Here is a 24,922-nt window from a genome sequence, read left to right on the forward strand (position 1 = left end):
GTTCACACAATCAACAGAACAGTAATAATGTTATTTCTTTAGATTACTATGCTTCCAAATGACAAGATGAAATGTTGACTTGAAAATATACTCCTGAGAAACTACAGTGATTTCAGTCTGACATGGTCATGAAATGGCTAGCTTCTAATTAATTTAAGAAAACTAACTTTCATTTTGCTTGACTATATATGTTTGTAATTGGTTTTGGTTTTTATCTCTTTTTTAATGGTGGGGAGAAAGAGGGAAAAGGAAGGAAGTCAGAGATGGGAAAGAGAATTCAGACGGGATAAAAGAAAAGTGAATGAAAATAGGTACTAGAATTTTAGAAAATGAAGACCCAACTGCTGGGGAAGTTTACCTGGGCCTATGCTGTCCAGGCATGGGTGAATGAAAGAATCTCTCTTGTTCCACCTGGGTTTGTTGGTCCACAGTCATGGTGCTAACAGATTCTGTGGGTCTGCTCACTCCTGTTGCACCTAAACCCTGCAAGGCAAAAATGAAACATTGGCCAAACTGCTAGCAAATAGTTGTGTTTTGCAAAGTACACAGATCTTTTTCTAAAGGAAAATGCACTTCCATTGGTTACACCAATTTTTAAGGTACTGTTAGTGGCAACATCTCCTTTCAATTCAGATACCACAGTCAAACATCAAACAGCATTGTTGTCAGGATTTTATGTCAACATGAGAAAGGAGTAAAAGGGCATAATAAGAGTTTTTAAATTAAAAAACAACACACCCATCATAGTATTTTTTTTTAATGATTTGGTTGAGGTACTGAATAACCCTGCTGTTGTAATTTAAATTCATGCATAACTCCAAGTTAGGGATGACTAGAATTTTGGAAGAAAGAATTATAATTCAATATAACTTTACAAATTATGTAAAGACTGAGAAGTAACTGGAATATAGATCAACAATCCTAAATAAATGATGGCACAATTAGAGTAAAGAGAAAACAAAACAAAACACCAAAACGCCCGAGAGCAGAAAACCAAGAGAACAACTGGTCACATGCTAAGGCTTCTCAATTATATGACCATTTTTGAACATCCAGAAAATAACCTTGTACTCAGGGAGACAGTTTCAGATAAAAAAAAATAATTACTTTTAGTGATTAGTAGCTTCCCCTCCCACAAGATCCATTCTCCAAATGGAAAAAGGTGCTAGAATTGGGGAGGATCTGTTTATTTCTGATATTCAGTGTTTTATATTTTAAAAAAGAACTTTCTCTACATGGAACATCTCACTGTATCTCTCTTTCTTGAAAATAAACCCCGAATTTACTTGTTAGGAAAGTCATCAGGGAGTGAACTTCCAGAAAGCTGACTGGGGAGTAGAAGTAGAGAGTCCTGCTCAAGACCCTGTCCTCCCTTAATGTGACCTGTTTTGAGGTACTCTGCTCCTCCATTTCTGATGCCAGTGGTGTCAAATGCAGAAGCAGGGTTCCCTAAAATCATACATCAGAATCTTTGCACATCACATACTGACTTAGAGAACTACACATTATTATCATTTATGTCCCACTGTGTTTTTATTTATTTGTTAAATATTTCCTAGTTTTACATTTTAATCTGGATTAGGAGCCACTCAGGAACATAGTTTGTTGCAATGTGGCTAGAGACTTTGACACACCTCTGTCCTGAGATTCCCCAAGGTTAGAATTTAAAGTTATTGCAAGGTCCACAAACCCTACTTTTGACAAGACTTATGGTACTATAACTGGAAATTTAGTCAAGTCAAACCCAGTCATATTTCCAGGTAGTAAAGAGAGCTACCTCCTCTTACTAATTTTAAATTTTCATTCTAATGAATGACCTCATAAACTCATGCCAAGTTATAGAACACTGAATCATTCCATCAGTGATGACCAAATCCCAGAATTAAAACAGCATAAGAGGTGTGGCCAGTTTGCCATGTTTGGGAGGACAGAGAAGCTTATCTGGTGGCCTGTGCTGTAATAGGCCAAGAAAGGTTTGGGCCACTGGTTCTTGAAAGACCACAAACTAGGTTTTTGAAAATGTTTTGAATAATGATATTTCAGTATAATTGTTTTCCTTTGTCAATTTTCTGAATTTTGTTTAATGTATTTTCATAGGCTTGACCAGACTGACTATTCAAGGGGTCTAGAATACAAACACGGTGAAGAATCATTAGCCTAGATCACCATTTGCAGAGATGACCTTTAAAAGTAGCAGTGACTTCTGAAAAACAAACAGCTCTTAGCATCGTCTTCCTTCTCTCTGATATATATTATGGATAATGAAACATCTCTGTTGTCACTGTGATGAAGCATGCTGATGCTTCATTTGATATTCTAAATCCTGTGTTTCTAGCATTCCTTTGGGTTTTTACCCCCTCAAAAGTACTAGGAGGACATAATGCCTTAATTATTTTCTTTTCAAGGAACATTTTCAAAATCTAGTACATTTTAAATCAAATGATAATTTCAGTTTTTAATGAATATTTATTCATTTATTTGATTACCCCATGTTCTTGACGCATTTCATTACATTCTTAGTTTTAGTTTCCATTTGTCAGAGAGATCAATGTCTTTTACTTAGCAAGAAAAAAAAGATATTGAGGTATATTAAAGTTCATAAAGGTTGAAAAAATACATAGCAGCTTGAATTACTCTCCTTTGCCTATTTCTGCTGTAATGGCTATGACTAAGCCCCTTGTATAGAAATGAAAATTTCCAGGTCCCAGAGGAGTGAACCATAATCATAGTAAATAGCTGTTCTAATCCTGAGTCATAGTAGGCCTTCTCATTGTTATCTAAGGCATCTATTATGTTGCCTACTCTTCATATTTTAAAGTGGCTTTTTATCCTTTTTCTCCCATTTTATGCACCAAATGGTTTTTATTGGTTTCTAAACATATTCATTAAGGTAAATGCTTTGTGTGATATTCATTAGTGGTTATATTTAATGAGAACAGCTCTTTATTTCAGGCTTCTTCCAATCTCTGTACTTAATAACACATTTTACACTTGAAAAGCACATTTCTAAATATTTGTCAACATTCTTTTCTTTTTTTCTTCAGCCCTATAATTGTTCTATGGCTTTCATTTTCACTTGACATTCTTCCTAATGCTTCATCACCAATGTTAGAATTACTCAGAAAACAAGGTTGCTTTAAGTTTTAGAAGTGGCCTCAGCAAGGCAAGTACAGAGAGAGAGAGGTATCCAGATTTGTTTCTGCCTACTTAAGTTTCATTGGAGTGCTCTGTCAGATACACAGAGCACACAAAAAGGCTTTTTGGACTGTACTTTATATGCCATCATCTCAATAATACTCCAATTAAGTCACTTTAAACAGTGCCACCTTGGTATTTCACTGATACCTCAAACTGAATATGCTCCAAGGTGAACTCCTCAGTCTTTCTCATCCCTATTCATAAACAAAGTCCTTCTTCTTTGCTACCTCAGGTAATGATAGTTCAAATCTTCCCAGTCACCCAAGCTAGAAACCTCAGTGTTATCCTTGATTGTTCTCTTGTTCTTTCTGATCCATGAATAAAATAACTTACTAATTCTGGTGATTCTACTTTTGCTCTTCTTGAATCTATTCTTCCCTTCTCCATCCGCACCCCAGGTTTAGTCCTTCTTATATCTTAGCTACATTATTGTAAGAGTTTACTCACTTCTGATCTCTCCCTTCTTGAATAAAGCCAATGTATAGCTACCATGTAAACCTTCATAAAGTATATAGTACTGGTTATATCACTCACCTGTTCAAAGATACATAATAGTTTACATTTGTCTATTGAATTAAGTCTAAATCTTTTCCCTGGCACTGAATTCCCTTTGTGTTCTGGCCCAATCAACCTTTTCTCTTTATAGCTCCCTCCACAAACGCCCATCCGACTTGGATCATCCTCTTTGCCTGGAATGTGCTGGAATATTTATTATCTCGATACCTTTGTTCAAAGCTCTTTTCTCTACTGTAAGCATCTTCCCAGCCGCCCATCTTCTTCTTTTAAAATCTAGATGAACTACTAGCTCCTCTGTGAATCTTTTTCTGGGTCCGGGAAAGGGGATAAGCTCTCTCTCTGAACTATCTACTTTTGCACTTTCATTTCAGTTATTTTGCATGGTAGTTATTTCAGTACTTTGATTGCTTTAGTAGTTTAGTAGTTTTGATTGCTTTTGCTTATTATCCCATGAGGGCAGGGATGGAATCTTTACTCATTTTACACAAAGGAAGCATGTGTCTGATATTTGCCGAATTACTGAATTGTCAGAAGTATTGTTTGGGTCGAGTTCAAAACCACTGAAGTTGTTGGTTATAATCATAACTTGGATTTTCATCTTAAAGTTATTAACAGTAAAAAAGGCACCGATGTAATGATGTCCCATGCCTTAATTTGATCATCCTTATACTTTATATAAGACTAATATTAGTTATATTATAACACCTTTCTGGCTAGGGACATAGAAAAAGAAACATATTCTCTAAGGTGATATTAAGAAAGAAGAACGAAAACAAACCATTGATCTCCACAATCACTGTAGCTACTCAATGCAAATTCTGGTAGCATTCCTGCCAAGAAATTAGTTGACTTAAACCTAAGTTGAAAGCAGGTAGAACGTTAATATGGTGGAAGATTTGAATGCACTGAAGTCTCCACCTGTGTCACAAATCTGACGATCCTTTTGTTTCAGAGCTAAGGCTTTGCAACATAACCCAAGTGTTAAAGAGTATAACTGCTGCAGCTACCATGAAATAAAGAGGCCACATGGTAGAAGAGAACAGATATAGAAGATGGAGTCTGGAGCCCTGGATTTGAGTCCTTCTTCTGCTCATCCCTCAATCATGTGGCCCTGGACAAGGTACTCTCCTGTTAGAACCCTCACCTCTCACAGCTGTAAGCTATGTGTGTAGGTGGGATATGGAAAGACACAGGATACTTCCAAGATCATTTTTAGTTCTGAGATTCTGTTGCCAGACTCCCAAAATGTTTCTGATGCCTTTGCCTATCTTAAGGACTATGTAACAAGTGGGATGATTCTTCAAGATCATGAAAGTAAAATGTTCAAAACAGCCACTGAAATAAAGGATTGATTCAATGCCCATATTTAAGATAGAGGAGCAAAATCAATCAATCAGAAAATAACTTCCTGAAATGAACTATGGAATTTTAAGCAATAGTAAGGTTAGACTAGAAATCAGATCTATTTAGGCTGTAGCTAGAAATTAGGCTAATTTCTAGAAATAGGGAACAACTATTAGGGTCACGTTTGCAAAAATACTTGTTTGTGCTACTGAATGTACCTCAGCTTATTTCATGACTTTCTTTTTCAGGAAGGTAAATGTGGTTGTCTTTCACAAGTTTGTGCGATTTTTCTAACTAAGCGGTGCCCCCTCTCCCCCCATGAGTGAGACTTTCATAGACTGACAAGCTCTCTAGAAATTTATTCTCAGAAAGTCACTGGTCTTACAGCTAATAAATGATTATGAAAGTCTAAAAAATGATTTGAAAGTACTTCTTCTCTGGTTAGATATCAGCCTCAAGGTCTCTCTTTAGTCAAGATGCAACTTCACCTCTGAAAAGCTGTTGCTGAATCCATACATCTTTTGTACCTTCAAATGTTTGAGGCATTGCAAGGTCCCCTCATCTACTAGCAGACAGCACACAAATAAATCCCTGGATTGTCTGAGTTTTCGAAATACCTGCCTGATCTGTGAGCTCACATCTGCTTTCCTTTCCAGTCAGGCTTTTGTGGATGTGGCAGGTTATGCTAGATGCTTAGTGTATTTCTTGGAAACAGCATAACCATTATCTGGGTAATGCCTGGAAAAGTGAGATGTTTTGATAATTCAAAGACCTGACAACATATTGTTTGACAAATGTTCAAAAGGATATACGTTTGCTTAAATGTTATTACTTTTATTCTTTGCATAGATGTTCATTTCTTTCACTGACATTTTTTCATTTAATTTTTTATTTTATTTTTTCAAATACCAAGAATTTCCTACTGTTGGTTATCTTGGAATACTTGTGATACAATTGCTAGAGCACTACTGTAATGATAACTAGTATTTCTTTAGAGCTCTAAGGTTTGTCAATCATTTCACATACATTAGCTCATATGAGTCTTATAACACAAATTTAGAAGTTATTACTATTCCCATTTTACAGAAGAGGAAGCTGAAGTTAAGAAAGATCAAGTAGCTGAACTCAGATCTCCATAATTCTAAGGCTAGCACTCTGCATGATGTCACCTAGTTGCCTATGCTACCAAGCTACTCTAATTTAATAACAGGAGTTTGAGGGCTTTTTGTCAAAGAACTTTTGTATTTATACTGTTAGTACAGTAAGTATAATCTTGGAAAGATTAAGAAGGGCTCATATCATGAAGGATTTTAAATACCAAATAGAGCACTGAGTTTTTGATCCTGGACATGACAGGGAGCCATTGGAATGAGGAAAGACAGCTATGAGGTCAAAAATGCAGTACTGAGGTTCATCTGAGACAAGGCTCAATGAAATTAGGAAAGATACCAACAGTCTAGACTGTGGTGTACACTTGGCTGGAGATTCAATAATGGCAGTAAGTGAGTGGGGGCAAGGGATAATATAAGGGTTTGTGTGGGGGGGTATGTTTATATATCATTTTTCTGTGGGGTCTGACTCTTCGTGAACCCATTTGGGACTTTCTTGGAAAAAATACTGGAGTGGTTTGCCAATTTCTTCTCTAGTTCATTTTATAAATGAAGAAACTGAGGCAAGCTGGGCTCAGTGAATTTCCCAGGATTTCACAGTTGTGTTACATAGGGTTATAGAAATGAAAAGAATTGCCCAGAAACACATCAAATAAGCATATGAGGCAGAATTTGAACTCAGGATTTCAAGGTTCCAAGTCTAGCACTCTAATACATTATACCAAGGTGAGAAATTTATGTAGTTAGATTAAAGGATAACATAGACAGCCCGTGGTGTTCTGCCACTCTTCCTGAAATGTCAAGTGATTTAAAGAAAGGTTGCCAACAGACTGAATGGGCCCTGTCAGGAGAATTTCCAGGATGAGGAGGCATGGAACAATTGAAATATACATTATGGGTGGGATCACAAATACAACCAAGTATCAAAGTAAATTTGAGATTTCTCTAAATATCTCATTTTGCTAATAAACATTCAAGAATGTTTATTATCTATATATCTATATTATCTATAATATGTAAGATGAAATTAAGCAAATTTGTATGAATACATAACAACTAAATAAAATAAAATCATAATATAAAGGCAGAAAACCCATGAGACATCTATAAACCTATTAATATGAGACAATCAATTTTGTTAAAATGTCAGTATTACATTTTAGCTGGGGAATATTACCCAGTCCAGGACAATTACAATGTTACAGGTATCAACCATTTAATAAAAGAAATCTCTCTGAAGGTTGATGCGGATAAGAAAATGCTACTAATTGGGCAATTGCATTGGCTGAATATCCTCCAATGCTTTAGAAAAGGATTTGTCTGGTAAAAGGAAACATTCATTATGGAACAGTCCCTGTTGCTGCATGCCTGGCCAGGCAGATAATGGACTCTGTTATGAGTTATACTGTCCATGTCAACGCAAAAGGAGATAAATGAGGCTATGATCATTTATCTGGCTCAAGCACCAGTAGCAAAATTCAGACTGACGTGGTTAGAAGGACCATGGAATTTGAAACAAAAAAGAAAAAAAATGTTTTAAGTTCATAGGAAAAGGTTTTACTTGAAAAGAGGATGCCAATTTGGAAAAGGGAACCAGTCATGACCCAGAATAGGGAGGTGCTGGCTGTATATTTGGATGCTCTATTTTCTGCAGAAAGGATTATGTGGTTAGAAAATTAAATTCCTCCTCTTCTACTATATAATGTCCACTGCACATAAAAGTAAATAGACTGACATGATTGACAAGCTTTCTAATTAAGAGATAATGACAACAGACTAGAACATGGTTACAGGATAATGGTCTCCTGCTGTTAACGTAAAAAGTGAAGCAAAGCTGAGGGATTTATGGAAAAAGGATGTTAAGCTAAGGCAAAACACTGGCTTTTCAAGCATGGCCCATGATCCCATTGGTTTTGCTCATAATGACTCTCATTGTAATACTGCAGGTAACTTTTAATATGTTGTTTTTGAATGGATTTAATAATTATTTTCCCTGTTAACACCAGAGATATAACCTTTCCTAGTCTCTTTTCTCCTTCTCCTCCTCCTTCTCCTTCTTTTTTGATAATGAGGTACTTAATGAAAAACATCACACTATTGTTTGAAGTTAAGGGACAAACCAATTATTTCCTTTCACAACAGACATTCTCTCCACATCTATCCAGTGGTGGTGTATAGACAAGCTGACATTTTGATGGGGGAGGAGAAAATGTTTGGAGGGAGCTAATAAGCAACCAATAGAGTTTCCCACCCTTCCCCCCACCCCCGCCTTTGGTGGTGATGGGCAAACTTTGTCTCTACCACAAATGAATGTATTTAACTCGATGTGTTTAGAAGGGTTCATCTCTCTTTTTTACTCCTCTCTTAATATGGGCTTTTTTTTTTTTCTATATAGGGAATGCCTCAAATTATTCTCTCATCTATTTCTTTTTCAGTGAACAACAAACATTTATTCATAGCTTACTATGTGAAGAGAATTATGCTTGTAAGTGGAAATATAGTACAATGTCAGTACATTACTTGCTAAAGACAACACCACCAATTTCTATAATAAAGAACAATTTAAAAATTTAATAATTAAAGGTTTTTATACATCTCTTATCAAGACTATTCATTTGTTACTATCATTAATTCCTTATAAAATATTTAGAGGTATTATCACCTGAAAAAGTTGACTGAGCTTGGTTCACTGTAATAAAATATAAGATTTGACTAAATTAAAATAATTTTCATTTACATGTGGCCCCTAACCGTTAAAGCAGAACCACTCATTTAAATCAAATAAATAATTCAGTTTGATAATAAAAGTGAAAACAATATCAATTCATGAATTTTCAAACTGTTCTTTCCCACCTGTGTTAGGATCTTCTTCATTACATACTTCAAGTGATATTTCTGATAAGATTGACTTGAAATATAACATAATGTATTTTAAACTTTAATATATTCCCTTGGTTTTTAAAGCATGTATACCAACTGTTGTAATTTATTTTTGTCATTTTCTCTCTGCCACTGTACTTCTCAATGTACCCTCACAAACCTGTTTCTTAAAATATTCATATATCTTTCTCTTAGATCATTACCTTCATTTCCAAATGGAGATATCCCTCATGTCCTACCCAGTGAGCCATTTCCATTAAAAAGAATAAAAAAAGTGTAAAAAAGTAGGTCAGCAATCTTTTATATGGTTGTTAGGAGTTTGCAATTCTTTTGACAACTATTTTTTTTCAAATCTTTTGATCATTTATCCATTGGGGAATGGCTCTTAGTCATATATTTACGTCCATTCTTTATATACCTTGAATATTAGACCCTTATCAGAGATATCTGACACAAAGATTTCCCCACCCCCACCCCAACCAACAGCTTCCCTTCTTATCCTCTCTGCCTTGGTTTTGTTCATGAAACAAACTCTTTTCAATTTATATAATTGAAATTATCTTTGTTGATCACCTCTATTCCTTCATTCAGTATATAATTGTCTTTCTAGCCAATAATTGTGAAGTTTACCTGTTCTAGTTCTCTATGAAAAATTATTCATATATACCTTTACACAATAAATGTCTAAAATAAATTTCAAGAACATTAAAAGGATTTTAAAAAGTAAAACCCTGAGAACAAAGGGCCTATAGATGCATGGGTAAGGAGAACAGGGACAGAGCATGGCTAACTAAAAATGTCCTGTTTAAGGGCAAAAGAGTATGATACACTAATGACAAGGAAAGATTCAAAATATCATTTGAATTTCATTCAATTTGGCTATCTGATTAAAACAAAGCCTTCTAGGGAAATTGAAAAAGAAGTATAAAGAAATGAAATAGGTTTGAAAAGTATAAAATGAGTTGCAACTAAGAAGGATTTTTTTTAAAAGACCTAAAAATTAAAGCAAGAGAAATAAAAGGGAACTTTAGAAAGAGAAGTTCACTAATATAATTTAAGTATAGGAAAAAACCCAATAGTTTTAATCTCCTAAGGTCCCTTAAAGCTCTAAAATTTAGCTTTGAGGTCAGTTCTAGCAGACCTGAAACAGCCTCCCTAAAATGGCTGTCCACTGCCTCAATTCAACTTTAGACTCAAACACAGCAGAGAGATTCAAGCTCACACAAGGTCTTAATAAGTTACTAGTTACTTCTTTGAGCTTGATGGCTTTAAATAAAGTAGACTTGAAGAAATCTACCTTCAAAGTGCTCAAGGAAGTACTTGAAAAAATCTCACAGCGCCTCATGATATTTAAGATTCATGGACTGGTGAGATTTCAAATGACTGGAAAAATGCAAATCTGATATCAATATTTAAAATTTAATCAGGACATTGCAATAAAATTAAGTTCCAGACCCAGGCCCCTAGTAGAAATACCTTTTATGCATAGTTTTTATGACAATTTAGTATCCACTTGATCATCTATTCCATCCATACCCTAAGATATTTATTATTACAAACAGCATTTTATTTGAGGCCATGTCGCAAGGAGCATTTTTATTACTGGATTAATGTTTGAAATAAGCACAATTACTTTCCAAGTCTAATAATAATAAGCTACAAATTTAAAGTATTTAAGTTTGAAATAATGTGAAAACTACCTGTTGTTTTAACAAACACAATTACTATTTTTCTAGTACTTAGCTTGATTAGCTTGGGTAGTAAGAGGAGATCATAGCATGAAACCATTAAATGTGGGATATTGTGAAAGAAGATGCTTCAGAGGATTCATATATATATATATATATATATATATATATATATATATATATATATATACACATACACATATATATATGAATGCATATACACACATACATACATATATATGTATGTGTATATATATACATATATATATATGTTGATATGAGAATGTCAACATTATTAAACATAGCATAAAGAAAAAGGTGTGAAGAATGGACAGTACTTCTCAAGACTTGATTTCTTTCAGTGGGATCCCAAAATTCATGAAGGATTTCCCCAAACTTACCTCCATTAATATAAACAGAAAGGTATAATTTTATGCTATATAAATAAAATACTTCAATGTCTAGTCTATTTCTTCTTGAAGGATTGATTAAAAAATGAATGAAGAAGTACTCATTCATCTTGCCCGATAACAAGCATCATCTAAATTTAAATGAGTTTTTTTTTTTACTTCAGTTTCTAAGAGTTAACTTCCTCATTAATGATTACTACCACCAATCAAACAGATTACCACTGAGTTGTGTTATACCTGATAGTCTCTGAATACATGTCTACCGTGGGCCAAAACCTGGCCTTTGAAGCATGACAGCTTCATAGCACAACCTCAGTTTTACAGGATTAGTGAAGTCAAACAAATATTTGGCTAATTCTAGCATCAGAAGCTATGTTCTAGTTTTCAAAGAATGGCTTCTCTGAAAACCAGTACATGTAAGTAGTCATTATTCAAGAGCACAAACAAACATTTGAAAAATCTAATGATATAACTTACAAAGCATTTTTAGATAAGAACATAATAATAATGTAGCTGTGGGAAAAATAATCTGTTCACAAACTTTTGTTTTTACAATAATTTCTCTCAAAATTATTAGTGGGAAACATTTAAATATGGAAGTCACAACTAGCAAATAAATAAGTAATCCTATTCATAATGACCTACAGTCACATTTGGAAATACAGAAGAATTTAAATACATGTTTTGATTAACATCTAATTAACATTAGTAATGTACATCACTCTCATTCAGTGCTGAATAAAAATATTGAACCAGGTTCATGATGTTCCTTAAAAAACATGGAGTCACACAAAAAAGTTCCTTTTCAAAATTAATAAACATTTAGCAAATGTCAACAAATATCCTCTTGTTATTCACTGACCTTAAATTAACATTTTTAAGGTAAGATTAACTATTTAATCTGTCTATGCTTCAATTAAGGATAGGAGAAATAAAAATGGAAGACATCAATTCCTTTGGCTAGATTCACTCTTATTGCCATAGTTTTCCTTTCAAAAGGATCAGCAACATGTCCAAGTATTATCACTACACAGAATTATTTGTACCAAGATATAAATGGAGGAGAATAGTAGGCATGTTCTCCATGGAAAATATGGGCCAGCAGTAGCCTGACAGATGACAACAGACTCCTAGGGTAGGAGATGCAGCTGTAACTTCAAAGAATCCTCATGAACTCTTTAAATTACAACCTTACTCACAAGCCAGCTAAAAACTAACCTCTCTGAGGCCTGGAGAGACTTACATGAACTGATGCTAAGTGAAATGAGCAGAACCAGCAGATCATTATACATGGCAACAAGACTAAACGATGATCAATTCTGATGCATGTGGCTCTCTTCAACAATGAGAGGATTCGAACCAATTCCAATTGTTCAGTGATGAAGAGAGCCATCTTCACCCAAAGAGAGAACTGTGGGAACAATGTGGTTCACAATATAGTGTTTTCACTCTTTTTATTGTTTATTTGCATTTTATTTCCTTTCTCATTTGTTTTCCTTTTTAATTTGATTTTTCTTATGCAGCAAGATAATTGCATAAATATGTATGCCTATATTTAATTTAATATGTATTTTACCATGTTTAGCATATATTGAATTACTTGCCATCTACGGGAGGAAGTAGAGGGAAGGAGGGGATTGGAACACAAGGTTTTGCAAGGGTTGATATTTAAAAATTATTGGCAAGCCAATAAAGTCAGATCGAACCAATTGGAAAACTATTAAGTGCTCTTGGATAGGGCGAAAAAATATAATAAAGATGACTATACTTCCTAAACTAATCTATTTATTTAGTGCTATACCAATGAGATGTTGAAGTAAAAATTCACTGTTTGGCTACTACTACATGAACTAGGAGGTCAATTAGGTGGTGCAGTGGATAGAGTGCTAGGCCTGGATCAGAAATATTTGAGCTCCAACCTGCCCTCAGACACTTACTGTGTGACCTTGGGCAACTCACATAACACTGTTTCCCTCAGTTTCCTCTTCAGGAAAAAATGAGCTGGAGAAGGAAATGGCAAACCACTCCAGCATCTTTGCCAAGAACAACAAATACAAACTCTATCAAGAAGCTTGCAACTATATTGAAATTAAGTAAGACCTTCGTATGCCACTGGTAAATGAAATGGTGGTGTTCCTAAGGCAGGGGAATTGAAGGCTCTGTAGTCAGTGAATTGTTCTTGTTTTTTGAAAAAGTAAAGATGGCATACTCAAAAGAAAGAACTGTTTGAATATCTTAGCACACATGCACTGTCTTATCAGGTAGGAGGCCCAAATTCAAAATAGATATTAGAGATCTTATTTGCTATTCCAATGAGTTTAATGAATTATTAATACAGAAAATTTAAATTCTTGCATGGGCTTGCTTATAAAAGTACTGAGGGACACCAAACAGGGCTTAAAATGCATGTTGGGAACAACAATAAGAAGGAGATGCACTGTACTCTGGGGTAAAAGGGGCAATATTCAATTCCTGTTTTAGTTTCATCTTTTCTATTTAGATTATACACATACTAGAAAATATGGAAAATATTTGAATGATTTTAAAATCAAGGTAAATAAGAAGGTGATAAGCCTGTGAACTTTATCACTATTTTTAAAAAATTTATTGAAGCTTTTCATTTTCAAAACATATGCAAGGATAATTTTTCTTTTCTTTTTTTTTTGTTTTTGTTTTTGTTTTGTTTTGTTTTTATATTTTATTTTATTTTTTTTTATTCATTTTTCCAAATTATCCCCTCCCTCCCTCCACTCCCTCCCCCCGATGACAGGCAATCCCATACATTTTACATGTGTTACAATATAACCTAGATACAATATATGTGTGTAAATACCATTTTCTTGTTGCACATTAATTATTGGATTCTGAAGGTATAAGTAACCTGGGTAGATAGACAGTAGTGCTAACAATTTACATTCGCTTCCCAGTGTTCCTTCTCTGGGTGTAGTTATTTCTGTCCATCATTGATCCACTGGAAGTGAGTTGGATCTTCTTTATGTTGAAGATTTCCACTTCCAGCAAGGATAATTTTTCATCACTGACCCTTGCAAAACCTTGTGCTCTAATTTCTCCCCTTCCCTCCCACCCCTTCCCCATATGTTAAACATGGTAAAATATATGTAAATCCAATATAGGCATACAGATTTATACAATTATCTTGCTGTACAAGAAAAATTAGTTGATCACTAGTCTAAGAAATTATAAAATGGATAAGGGAATTATTTGTGTTTGGGAAAGTGGTGGTCACAGTTTGGTATGGCAAAAAGAACATTGTATTTGTGGGTGACCTGGAATAAAGTATACCTCCTGACATTGTTGATCTTGAATAATGGTCCAAATTCAACTGGGTGAAATTTAATGGGGATGTAAGGAAAGTCTGTTTTTCAGTCAACAAGGAACCAATTGTACAAGATGAGAAAGAGACACACAACTAGGTAACAATCTAGGTGACAAAAATGTAGAAATTATGGTAGAAACTATGATATTATCCTGAATAGAATATCCTGAATAGAAGAAAGCATAATTTCTAGAAGAAGGTGGCAACATGAACAACTGTATTTTATGTCCTGTGACATCTGGAATTTTGTTTTCAGCTCCACATTTTAGGGAAGACACTTGACAATATATAGTATATCCAAAGCTAGTACAGAAACTTGAAACCCTGAAGTATGGGGGTCATTTGAGACAAATGGGGTTACTTATGTGCTTATCCTATTAAAAAAGATTCAGGGAACACATGAACTGTATATAGGTACTTCAAAGCAAAGGTATGCATGCATGCTGTGTGGGCTGGGAATGCCAGTGGGACATTTCCATTGGATCTTCCCTTTTTCTTCAGGGATCATTGGGGGAGAACTCTACTGGATTATGCCTGAACACAGTCCATGTTCTATGTACCCTATATGTTTCTGAGGTTGCTATGTATAGGAGGGATTAAAATTATTCGACTTTGTCCCAAAGAGAAGAATGAGAATCAATGAATGAAAATTATAAGGAGATAGATTTGGGCTCAATATTATAAAGAAATTTCCAATAATGAGAATGTCCAAAAGTTAAATAGGCTATGGCCAGTAACCATCATTTAACAGATGCTGGTGATTTTCTAGCACATCCTGGTTGGCTATTGTCAAAGATGCTGTAAAGGTGATTCGTGAGACTGGCAAGGTAATGAATAAGTTTAGCCCCTAGATCCTAGTCTGCTCTGGGATTTTATGATGCTCCTTTGTTTCTTCCAAGCCCATCAAGGAATACTTTATATATATATATATATATATATATATATATATACACACACACACAGACACACACACACACACACACACACATATATATATAAACATACATATATATGTATGTATATATAATAACTAACATTACATAGTGCTTTAAGTTTTGAAAATAATTTTATATATGTTATATTGTTTTATTCTTATTTATGAGGTAGATGCCATTATTGTACTCATTTTTATAGATGAGGAAACTGCTCAAGGTTACATACTTAACTAGTAAGTATCTGAGAAGTTTGAACCTAAGATTTCTTGACTCCAAATCCAATGTTTTTATCTGCTATACTAATCTGTCATTTCACGAAGAAGTGAAAAATCAGTTATAAGAAAAGAAGAAAAACAAAAAAAAGTAAGGCTTTTTTCAGAAGAATAGCAAACCAAAGAATTAGGGCATTATGGAGAGCTGCCAAAAGAAACAAAGAGTCAAGATGCTTAATGTTTAAAAACATCTTTTTTATGACATCAAGATAGGGCTCTGAAGGGTTACTTTGCCCTAGAAATGGAAGGAACAATCTTATTCATGTGAGTAATCACATGAAACTATCTAGTTTTCAGTTCAATTACCTAGGTAGGGGTCATGCAGTTCTGACAGATTGCTGAATGTGAAAAAAAATGTGAGTAATGGTCAATTCAACCCCAATAACAACTACATGAAAATAGGCTTCTTGTGTTAGTAATGAAATGACTATGACATCTATGCAGAATATCAGACAAAATAGTGCTTGGTATCTCTCAGTGTATTTCAGCTTTAAATAACATACAACCATTAAGATTAATGTGGCTAAATATGCAAATTTATTGGTTCCTTCTTTTATATACATGCTGTGACAGAACTTTGTTCATTTGTGATAGAGGATTATGCATCTCATTAACTTTTATGAGGGGAAATCTACTTGCAGTATTTTGCATTTTTGTTTAAAAATGCCCTTGCACCCAGAAAATATTTCAATTAGGGATCTGATCTGCTTGGAGTCCATGCAAAATCAGTACTCTGATTGACTTTCTGATTGGCCTTTTACTTTTTCTAAATCCTTAGTTTTACTACTATTTTTCAGCTCAACAGCTCCTGCAGATAAGTTTGCTTTGCTTATTAAACTTATTACTAAGGACACATGACTCCAATGTCAGTTTATATGAACTAAGGACTACAAGAAATACAATTAAATGATTCTGTCACAAACACATAATCCCTATACCAGAGCCCCACTGAGAATTATTTAAAGTCTGCTCATGCTTAGGAGAATTATGTTTCCTTTCAAGAATAGTTTCTTTCGTTAAAAAAAATCAGGACAAGGTTTAAATGTCTTTGATTCATGGATATGCCCTTCAACTCAAGATCTCATGAGTTAGTCATGCCTACTTTTTCCTCCATTGCAATGAAAGAGAGTGCAAATCAAGAACAGGGCTCTTGCAAAATCAGCCAGAAGAAAATAAGCTAAATCTAACTTTACTTATTGCCAAAAGTCTTTGTTAGTATTATTGGGGTAAAATGATCTCTTCTACTTTCAGAGAATCAAGAATTAGAGGTATCATGACAGTAGACCACTGATACAATCACTCTGCAAGACCACCATCATTCCTGTACATATGTATTCTTGCCACTCAATATACACTATGGAAAAGCAGGAAACCAGAGGCTCTGATGGCCATTTTTTAGACTTGCTACAACTCTTTCACAGCTCATACCTTTTTAGTATCTCCACCCTCACCTAAAAAAAAAGCACGGGAATTCAACATTTCGTAGATACCTACCTTGTGCATGAAGCCCTGGAACACAAGAAAGGAAAACAAAGTCCTCTGTGACATTATTTCATTGGTTTCATCACAATATCCTCCTGAGGCGAGTGTGGTACCAAAGGGATCATTTAGAGGTAAGAAAATGGAGGCTCCAAGCCATACCCAAAAGCTCACAGCTAGTTAAGTTTTGCCAGCCAAAGTTAAATCCGTGCATCTTCAGACCCTTAATCTTAAAACCATTTTCCTCTCTATTGCCCCATGCTGCCTTTCTTAAAAGGTAACTAAAACATAGTCCTTAATTCTTCATTTTTAATATCATTATTATTCATTTGAAGCTGTGATTGGATCAGTACAGGGAGCTCTGCAGTGAGGAAATTCATTTTACCAATGGAGATGAGCAAGTATTCTGTAACTTCCAATCTTAGGGCCTAATCACAAACAACTTGTTCACGGTCACAACCAGGATGTGTCAGAAACCAGAAAGAAAAACCAAGTTATTCTGATGTTGTAATTGCTTCTTGATCCACTGGACTGTATGTGGCCTTCTATAATACTAAAACAATAGCAACAATTATTCTTATTGTTATTAAAGCTTTGTCAGTGTTGTTTTTGTTTAGTTGTTTCAGTCATGTCTTTCTCTTCCTGACCACTTTTGGGCAGAGATTCATGGACTAGCTTGCTGTTTCCTTCTCCAGCTCATTTTACAGATAAGGAAACTGAAGCAAACAAGATGAAGTGACTTGTCCAGAGTCACATAGTGAGGAAAGGTCTGAAGATGCACTTGAACTCAGGAAAACTCCTCTTCCTGATCCTAGGCCCAGCACTCTGTGCCAGGTGGCGCTCCCTAGCAGCCATTGCCTTCCAATTACTTGCATTCAAATACCACTTCAGATCTTCTCTAGGTGTATTAATAGTACCTACCACACAAGGTAGTGATGAAGACCAATGAGAGAAAGTATATCAAAAGTTTTGTAAATCTTAAAGAGCTATGTAAATATCAATGATTATTCTTATTTCTATGTGCCTTTTTGGGGGGGAGAGGGTTGAGGCAATTGGGTTAAGTGACTTGTCCAAGATCACACAGCCAGTAAGTATTAAGTATCTGGAGGTACATTTGAACTCAGGTCCTCCTGACTCTGTATCCATTGCACTATCTAACTGCCCTGATCATTCTTATTTCTAATATTACCAGTATGCTGCCTTGACCTCAAGCTGAATGAAAACAAGCATGTCTTCATGCTTATCCAGCAGTGGAGAACTTATTAAAGTCCTTACCTCAAGTGGATGAGGCTCCCACCTCACATTCTTCACAATTGAAGAAGAATTGCCAGTAATATTTTGAGGATGCTTCTTCAGGGTCACACGGGCCCCACGTGGATCTTCTTTCATGATGCTCACTAGGTTCTTTAACTGCCACCCAACCTGAGGAAAGAGTCCAAAGAGTAATTTTTTAAAAGACACTTTGGGTTTAATTTATTGAAGCTACAGTGAAGTCTTTTACTAATTGAAAGGGGTATATTAAAGAAGAATTGCCTTTTAGTTTGTTTGGCATCAATGGGAAGATTGTTTATTAAATTTCAACTTTTCTTCTGTGAGAGATATGACCTCAATGCCGATCTTTGGTAATGGAGATGGATGGGCTGTTGTAGCAACTAAAAACCCAAAGAGTTTGGCAAAAAATCATGGCATAATATCTCTTGTTCTCCATGTACACTGAATTATCAATTTTAATATTCCTTGCTTCTGAATTATCACAGCATTTGACTAAACAATTAGGAATAATATAAGAAAATAATTATGAAATGGATTATCAATATTGAAATGGAAGTTGTTAATTTTTTTTCAGGTAATCATAGGGTGACACTAATACAACATCTTCAAGGTCTTAATTAAGGATAACAATCATTTATTTGAATTACCAATCAGGCCATTGAGAGCAATGGAATTTTAGGAATCATTATGAACCACATATACAGTTATGAAAAACAGCATGTCTTAGAAGAATTTGTCTTGTTGATGGTAAAATAACCGTATTTCCCTAGGTGAATGGGAATTTGAAAATATCTAATTTTCTTTTTCTATCATAATAATCAATTGAGCAATGTATTAAAGCTCAAAAATTATGCAAAATGTTGTAAAATACTTTGTAGTTTCCTAGATTTTATCACATGGGTAGAAAAAAATCAGAAATTGCTTGGGAACAAAGATCTCTTTGGTATATACTGCACCAAGGAGTATTACCATGACAATTCCATGAAACATTCCAAGAAATTCCCATTCTGCACAAGCAATTCTTGGTTCTTTGTTTTCAGAATTAAACGAAAAATGATATCACAAAGTCAGAATGTGTCTATGTACACAGTGTAGATGTTTGATAAATGTTATGAGATTGACCCATGGCTGAAAGGTGACATCAATAGATTCTGAAAATGCAGATGTTAAAAACAGGAAAAGCCCATTTGTGCCAACGATTTTAATTAACTTGTTCTCAATTCAGCATTGTGTGAATGTAGCCCTTGAGTTGTCTTTAGTATCCCCATCTTTAAAATAGGGGAGAATAGTCTAGTTCTCAGATGGTGTTGTGAGATTTTCATGAGTTAATGGAAGAGAAAAGTGACATCACAGCAAGGGGTGCTCTTGGGGTCATCTCATTCATCTCCTTGTCTATAAGCAACAACTTCTTAGGAGAGCTGTCCCAAAGGGGAATGAGCTGCTTTGGGAGGTAGTGAGTTGTGAACAATGGAGGTCTTTATCACAGATCTTATAAAGGGGATTCATTCTCAGATATGGGGCAAATAGATAAACTTTGAGGCCCATTAACATATTGAGATTCCAGGCGCCTGTGAATAAGGAAAGCGTATTGTTAACTATAAGGAAGAGAAACCCATATGATGACAGCTCAAGATTTCTATTAGATAATTAGAAAGTAATTAGCATATACACATCATCAATGTAATCATCTATTACCATTGAGGCGGGAAAGGACATTGATGTCATATTCACATTATATGTTGATCATTATGCACTAATAATGGATTTTGTAAAATACCTAACAATCTATTTTGTAAAATCCTAAAAGTAGAAGGTATTCATTCTTTCCTTCATCTCAGATCACTGGGTGAAAGAAAGAGAATAAGAATATCAATGAAAAATGTATGAACATAGTGGAAACAAATAGGATAAAGGGAGTTTCAAGGGCGAAAAAGCATCTTGATGCTTAGAATACTATATGTATGATAGACATGAATTGCTTCTAAACGGAAATTAACAAGTGAAGAAAATTCAAGTCACATGGACTCAATTTAAATATTGTCTTGTAAAGCTCTCATATAGACTGTAAAGGTAGAAAAATTAAAGAGCAACCATCTGGCTAATTTAGGACCTAAACAACTTCAGTCATAAAACATAGACAACAGGAAAATGTTTTGCTCTGATTCTCTACTTCACTATGCTTTTGCAGATAAAAGTAAATCCCCAAGTCATCCAAGGAGAGAACAGGGATAGATTTGACATTTCAGCCTATTCTTAGGCAAGTACTGGTCAGCCTGAATCAAAATGGATGGGGTGGCTCAAAGTTGTTCTCAGGCTGGACTTTCCCCACTGGTTCTATGAGAACAGGCTTAAAATAACAGTTTTGGGGGAGTTTCTGACTGGTTCTTGACTATGGCAGGCATATCCCTGGATGGAACTGTTATGGTCCTTTGCTGAGCAAGATCAGAGCGTGAAGGAGAAGAAAACTTGCCCAAGTGGAATCAGAGGTATTAAAAGCCTGAAATAATTCACTTTGATTTAGTCAGTGATAAATTTCACTATTTAATTGGGGGGCATCACCGAGTTTTCACAGACAATTCAAATGACTTTTTCAATTTTCAGCTATAAGTTAGGCTTTACATACAAAGTCTAGCCAAGATATTTCTTTGCTCCATCCAGGGAAATGTTATACCCATATATTTATAGTTAGTATTTTCTCTTTCCTGCTTGGTATGCAAGACATTCCTTACAATAACTTTAGTCTAGCAGGTATTGACTGTCTAGATTTTATTTCCTGAAAGTCTAGATGTTATTTCCTCTTGTAGCTATCTCTATGTACAAAATATATTATTTGGCCAATAGCTCAATAAAGGGTACATGACAGTCATACGGGAGTTAATATACCTTTGTCCTCCCCAGGATATTTGAAGCGGGTTGGTGTGTCATTCAAGCACAATACAAACTTTTATAGTTAGAAGGAAAACATGGTTTCTTTTAGTTCTAAGGTTAACCTCTTAATATTTTGGGGCATATATGGTAGCATCTTTGTTTCTTTCCCTCTTTTTTTTATGCCATACAAATAAACATACATACAGAAAGCTTTTATGGTATCAACATCTGCTACTCGACTTATAAACAAAACTTATCAACTGATTTCAGAACTTTGAGTGTGAAAATTCTTTTACATTTATTTATTTGTTTGTTTGTTTGTTTATTCATTCATCCATTTATCTATTTATTTATTTTTTGTGTGAAAATTCAACCACTATCCTTATAAAAATTAAGTTTTACAGTAAAAACAATAACAAACCCAATCCATTTCCACAAGATAATTAAAAATTTCAATGAGCCGGTGAATTGCTGAAACCAGTTGATATCTGGCTCAAATTTCAACATTAAAATTCCTTAAGAATTAGGAGACTTTGGAGTTGACAGCATCTGGAAAGGGGCATTGAGACATTTTCCAAAGCTCTAGTTACTAGTGGGAATATTTCACCTTTTAGCTCATCTACTGGTGTAGGAAATAGGAATTTGTTCTGATTAGAGTTGCCACTGAGATTTAAATCACCCAAGGGTGGTGGCTTAGTACATGAATTTAAGTAATCACAAGACTTTAAAGAACTCCTAGGTTATCATGAACACAACATGGATTTAAAAATTATGGATGATTTAACTTGCTTATGATTTTGGCTTTGCCCATTCAACCATTTTGGAAGAGTACTAGCAGGTTAAATCAACTACCAACCAAAGATCTGTTTCATAAAAGTTAAGAAATCTTATTATACAGAGTAAAATAACAGCCTTTTTTGGTAGGTGATGCATTAATGTTCAGCTGGAAAGATCAATAGTGACAGATGGACTTTGACCTCATGCTTCTCCACCCTCTCACATCCCATCCTTATTTCCATTAATGAGGTTGTGAGAAAGTCAGTTAGGAAAAAAAATCAGTTTCTCAATTTATTTTTTAGCCATATTATTTAAATCTTGACAAACAGTTATATGTGTGTTCTCCATAAGAATTTTTAACTGAAGTTACTTAGAAGAGTTTGTCCCCAACCCCCCAAACTGATCAGGTACTATGAAAAATTTTCAGAAATAAAAATGGAACCTCCAGGATACATACTCTCCAAATTCATAACTAATTACATTTTAATAATCCTAAAATAAAGGTCAAGAACTTTTCTTTTCTTCTTTTGTGTCCCTTACAATATTTAAGTGGTATTGAGTGTACAGCAGTTGTTCAATAAATAATTTTTTAATTAGAAAACATATTTTCACATTAGAAAACTTGGCTCATCACATCAGGTTATTTAGGAGAGGTGACAGGGAAGAAAAAACAGGTCTCTCTACCAATTTATCTGCTATTCAGGTTCAGCTCCCAGAGCACTTCAGGATTCATATATGTAATCATTCTGTCTCACTAACAACAAGAAGAATAGCAACAAGAAAGTAACATTTCTATGATACTCACTTTATGCTAAGTGCAATGGATGAAAGTTATAAAGGGAGTAAGTTTAGGGTTCATGTTGGGAAAACTTTCCTAACACTTAGAACTCTCCCAAAATGAAAATGTAGAGAAGTCAGGTGTTCTTCCTGATTGGAAATCTTCAAAGGGAGGGCCAAAGACCACTTTTCAAGTTCGCTACAGCAGAAATTCCTTTATGACTCGGGTTGAACTAAAGGGCCATTGTGATTCTGTTAGTTGCAACTTCATTTCAGAGTTAGCATGATGCCCAAAGAAATATTAATGTTCAAATGTGGCCTCAGACACTTCCTAGCTGTGTGATCTTGGGCAAGTTACTTAACCTTGTTTGCCTCAGTTTCCTCGTGTTTAAAATGAACTTGAGAAGGGAATGCCAAGCACTCCAGCTGCACCATGTGCAAGCACTGTTGTTGCATAAATTATAATTGTAGTGCTTTAGTATCTTTTATTTCTGTAAAAAATAATCTGTTAATTATAACTTTTTTTTAATCAAGGTAGAAATGGAAATATAAGGATTTCATACTGATTTAGTCGGCCACAAGTAAGTGCTTATTATATGCCAGTCACTATGCTAACTTCTAAGGGTACAAACAAAAATTAAAAATACTATCCTTACCCTCAAAGAATTCATAGGAGATAACAATTACATACATCCAAGATATCTTTATGTAGATGGAATAGAATGGAGGAAGAAAGGTTGTAGTAGTGGAGAGAGGAAGCCCAGGGAAGGAGAGAAGACTTGAAGGGAGCCAGGGAAACAGAGAGGTAGGGGTGAGCAAGGAGAGCAACCAGGCGAGAGGGCTAGCTGAGGAAGTGACCCAGGGCTGAGGGATGAAGTGTTGTGTTCAGGGAACAAGTGGGCTGGTATACCTGAATGATAGAGCCCATGGAAAAGAATAAAGTGGAAGAAGACTTGAAAGATATCTAGATACCAGGTTATGAAAGGTTTTAAAATACCAAACAAATGACTTTATTTCTGATCCTGGAGGTAATAAGGAGCCGTTGGAGTTTATTGAGGGGGGAAGGTAAATACTATGTCATTTGTGCTTAAGGAAAATCACTTGAACCCTGTTCTGGCTCCCTCCCTCTAGGACAGTGGTCTCCCTCCGTAACCTTCCCTTCCCCAACTGTGGGCAAATTTGCATTACATAAAAATCATTTTAGGTAGAGGTCTGCAGGATGGTCCACTTACTTAAAGCAAGAACTAACTGTACTTGAAGTCAACTTTGAAGTCCCTCTAAATCATTTCTTCTCCAGGCTAAAGATATCCCACATGTAGCATGTATTTAATAAACGGTGTTGAACTGAATTGAATATGCTTTAGCCTTCATTTTCTCCATAGGGAACCCTAACGATTTGAAAGATTCAGTGAATGAGCAAGAGAAAGTACTGGGAATGTTAAGTGTTCTGCTCCCATCTCCTCTCACAGCTATCTATATCTAACTGAAAAGCAGAAAGGAAAACAGAGAACACAAGGAAATTGTGATCAAGCCAGTTTTGCTGCTCAAATTCAATGATATCCAGACCAGTCAGTGAAAGATTCAATGTGGAAAAGAACAGTGAAAGAAAAGAATTATTTAGTTGCCCCATTAGAATTAAAAAAAAAAGGTATGGTATTCAAGCTGTCAGAGACATTTAAAAAAAAACCAGTTAGTTGTCTGGATGCTATAGGATCAGAACAGCAAATTAAAATCAACCAGACTTTACAATTCTACATTTTGTTTGCATACAATCCATCATCAAAAGTTGCTTATAATTTAATTTAATCATGTCAAAAAGGGCTAGGAGATTGCTTTTGATTTTATATATACAATTTTAGAATTCAAGCACTCCTGTAATTTTACCTCCCATTAACAGGAAATGATAAATAATTAACCATTTCATAATAAATTATTCTCAAGTAGAAATGGTAATGAAAACCTATTAAACATGAAGATTATATGTTATTCAGAACAGGCTGAAAAGCCGAATACTTGGGAGCATAGGCAAAAAAATTTGAAAAATCTGGGGGCTCATCAAT

At 34.9% G+C, this 24,922-nt stretch overlaps 1 protein-coding gene across 2 annotated transcripts in view; it reads right to left on the bottom strand.

The window, feature by feature from the left end:
• The window catches only part of LOC141548478 (connector enhancer of kinase suppressor of ras 2-like), a 555,144-nt gene that overhangs the window by 190,400 nt on the left and 339,822 nt on the right, over positions 1–24,922 (bottom strand). For both annotated transcript variants that reach the window (XM_074277397.1, XM_074277398.1), the window contains exons 9-10: positions 18,444–18,590; positions 359–483 (exon numbers count right to left, since the gene is read on the bottom strand). In XM_074277397.1, coding sequence (XP_074133498.1) covers positions 359–483; positions 18,444–18,590 — 272 coding nt within the window. The remainder of the gene's footprint in view (positions 1–358; positions 484–18,443; positions 18,591–24,922) is intronic.

This window comes from Sminthopsis crassicaudata, chromosome X (assembly GCF_048593235.1).
Source record: "Sminthopsis crassicaudata isolate SCR6 chromosome X, ASM4859323v1, whole genome shotgun sequence".
NCBI lineage: Eukaryota > Metazoa > Chordata > Mammalia > Dasyuromorphia > Dasyuridae > Sminthopsis > Sminthopsis crassicaudata.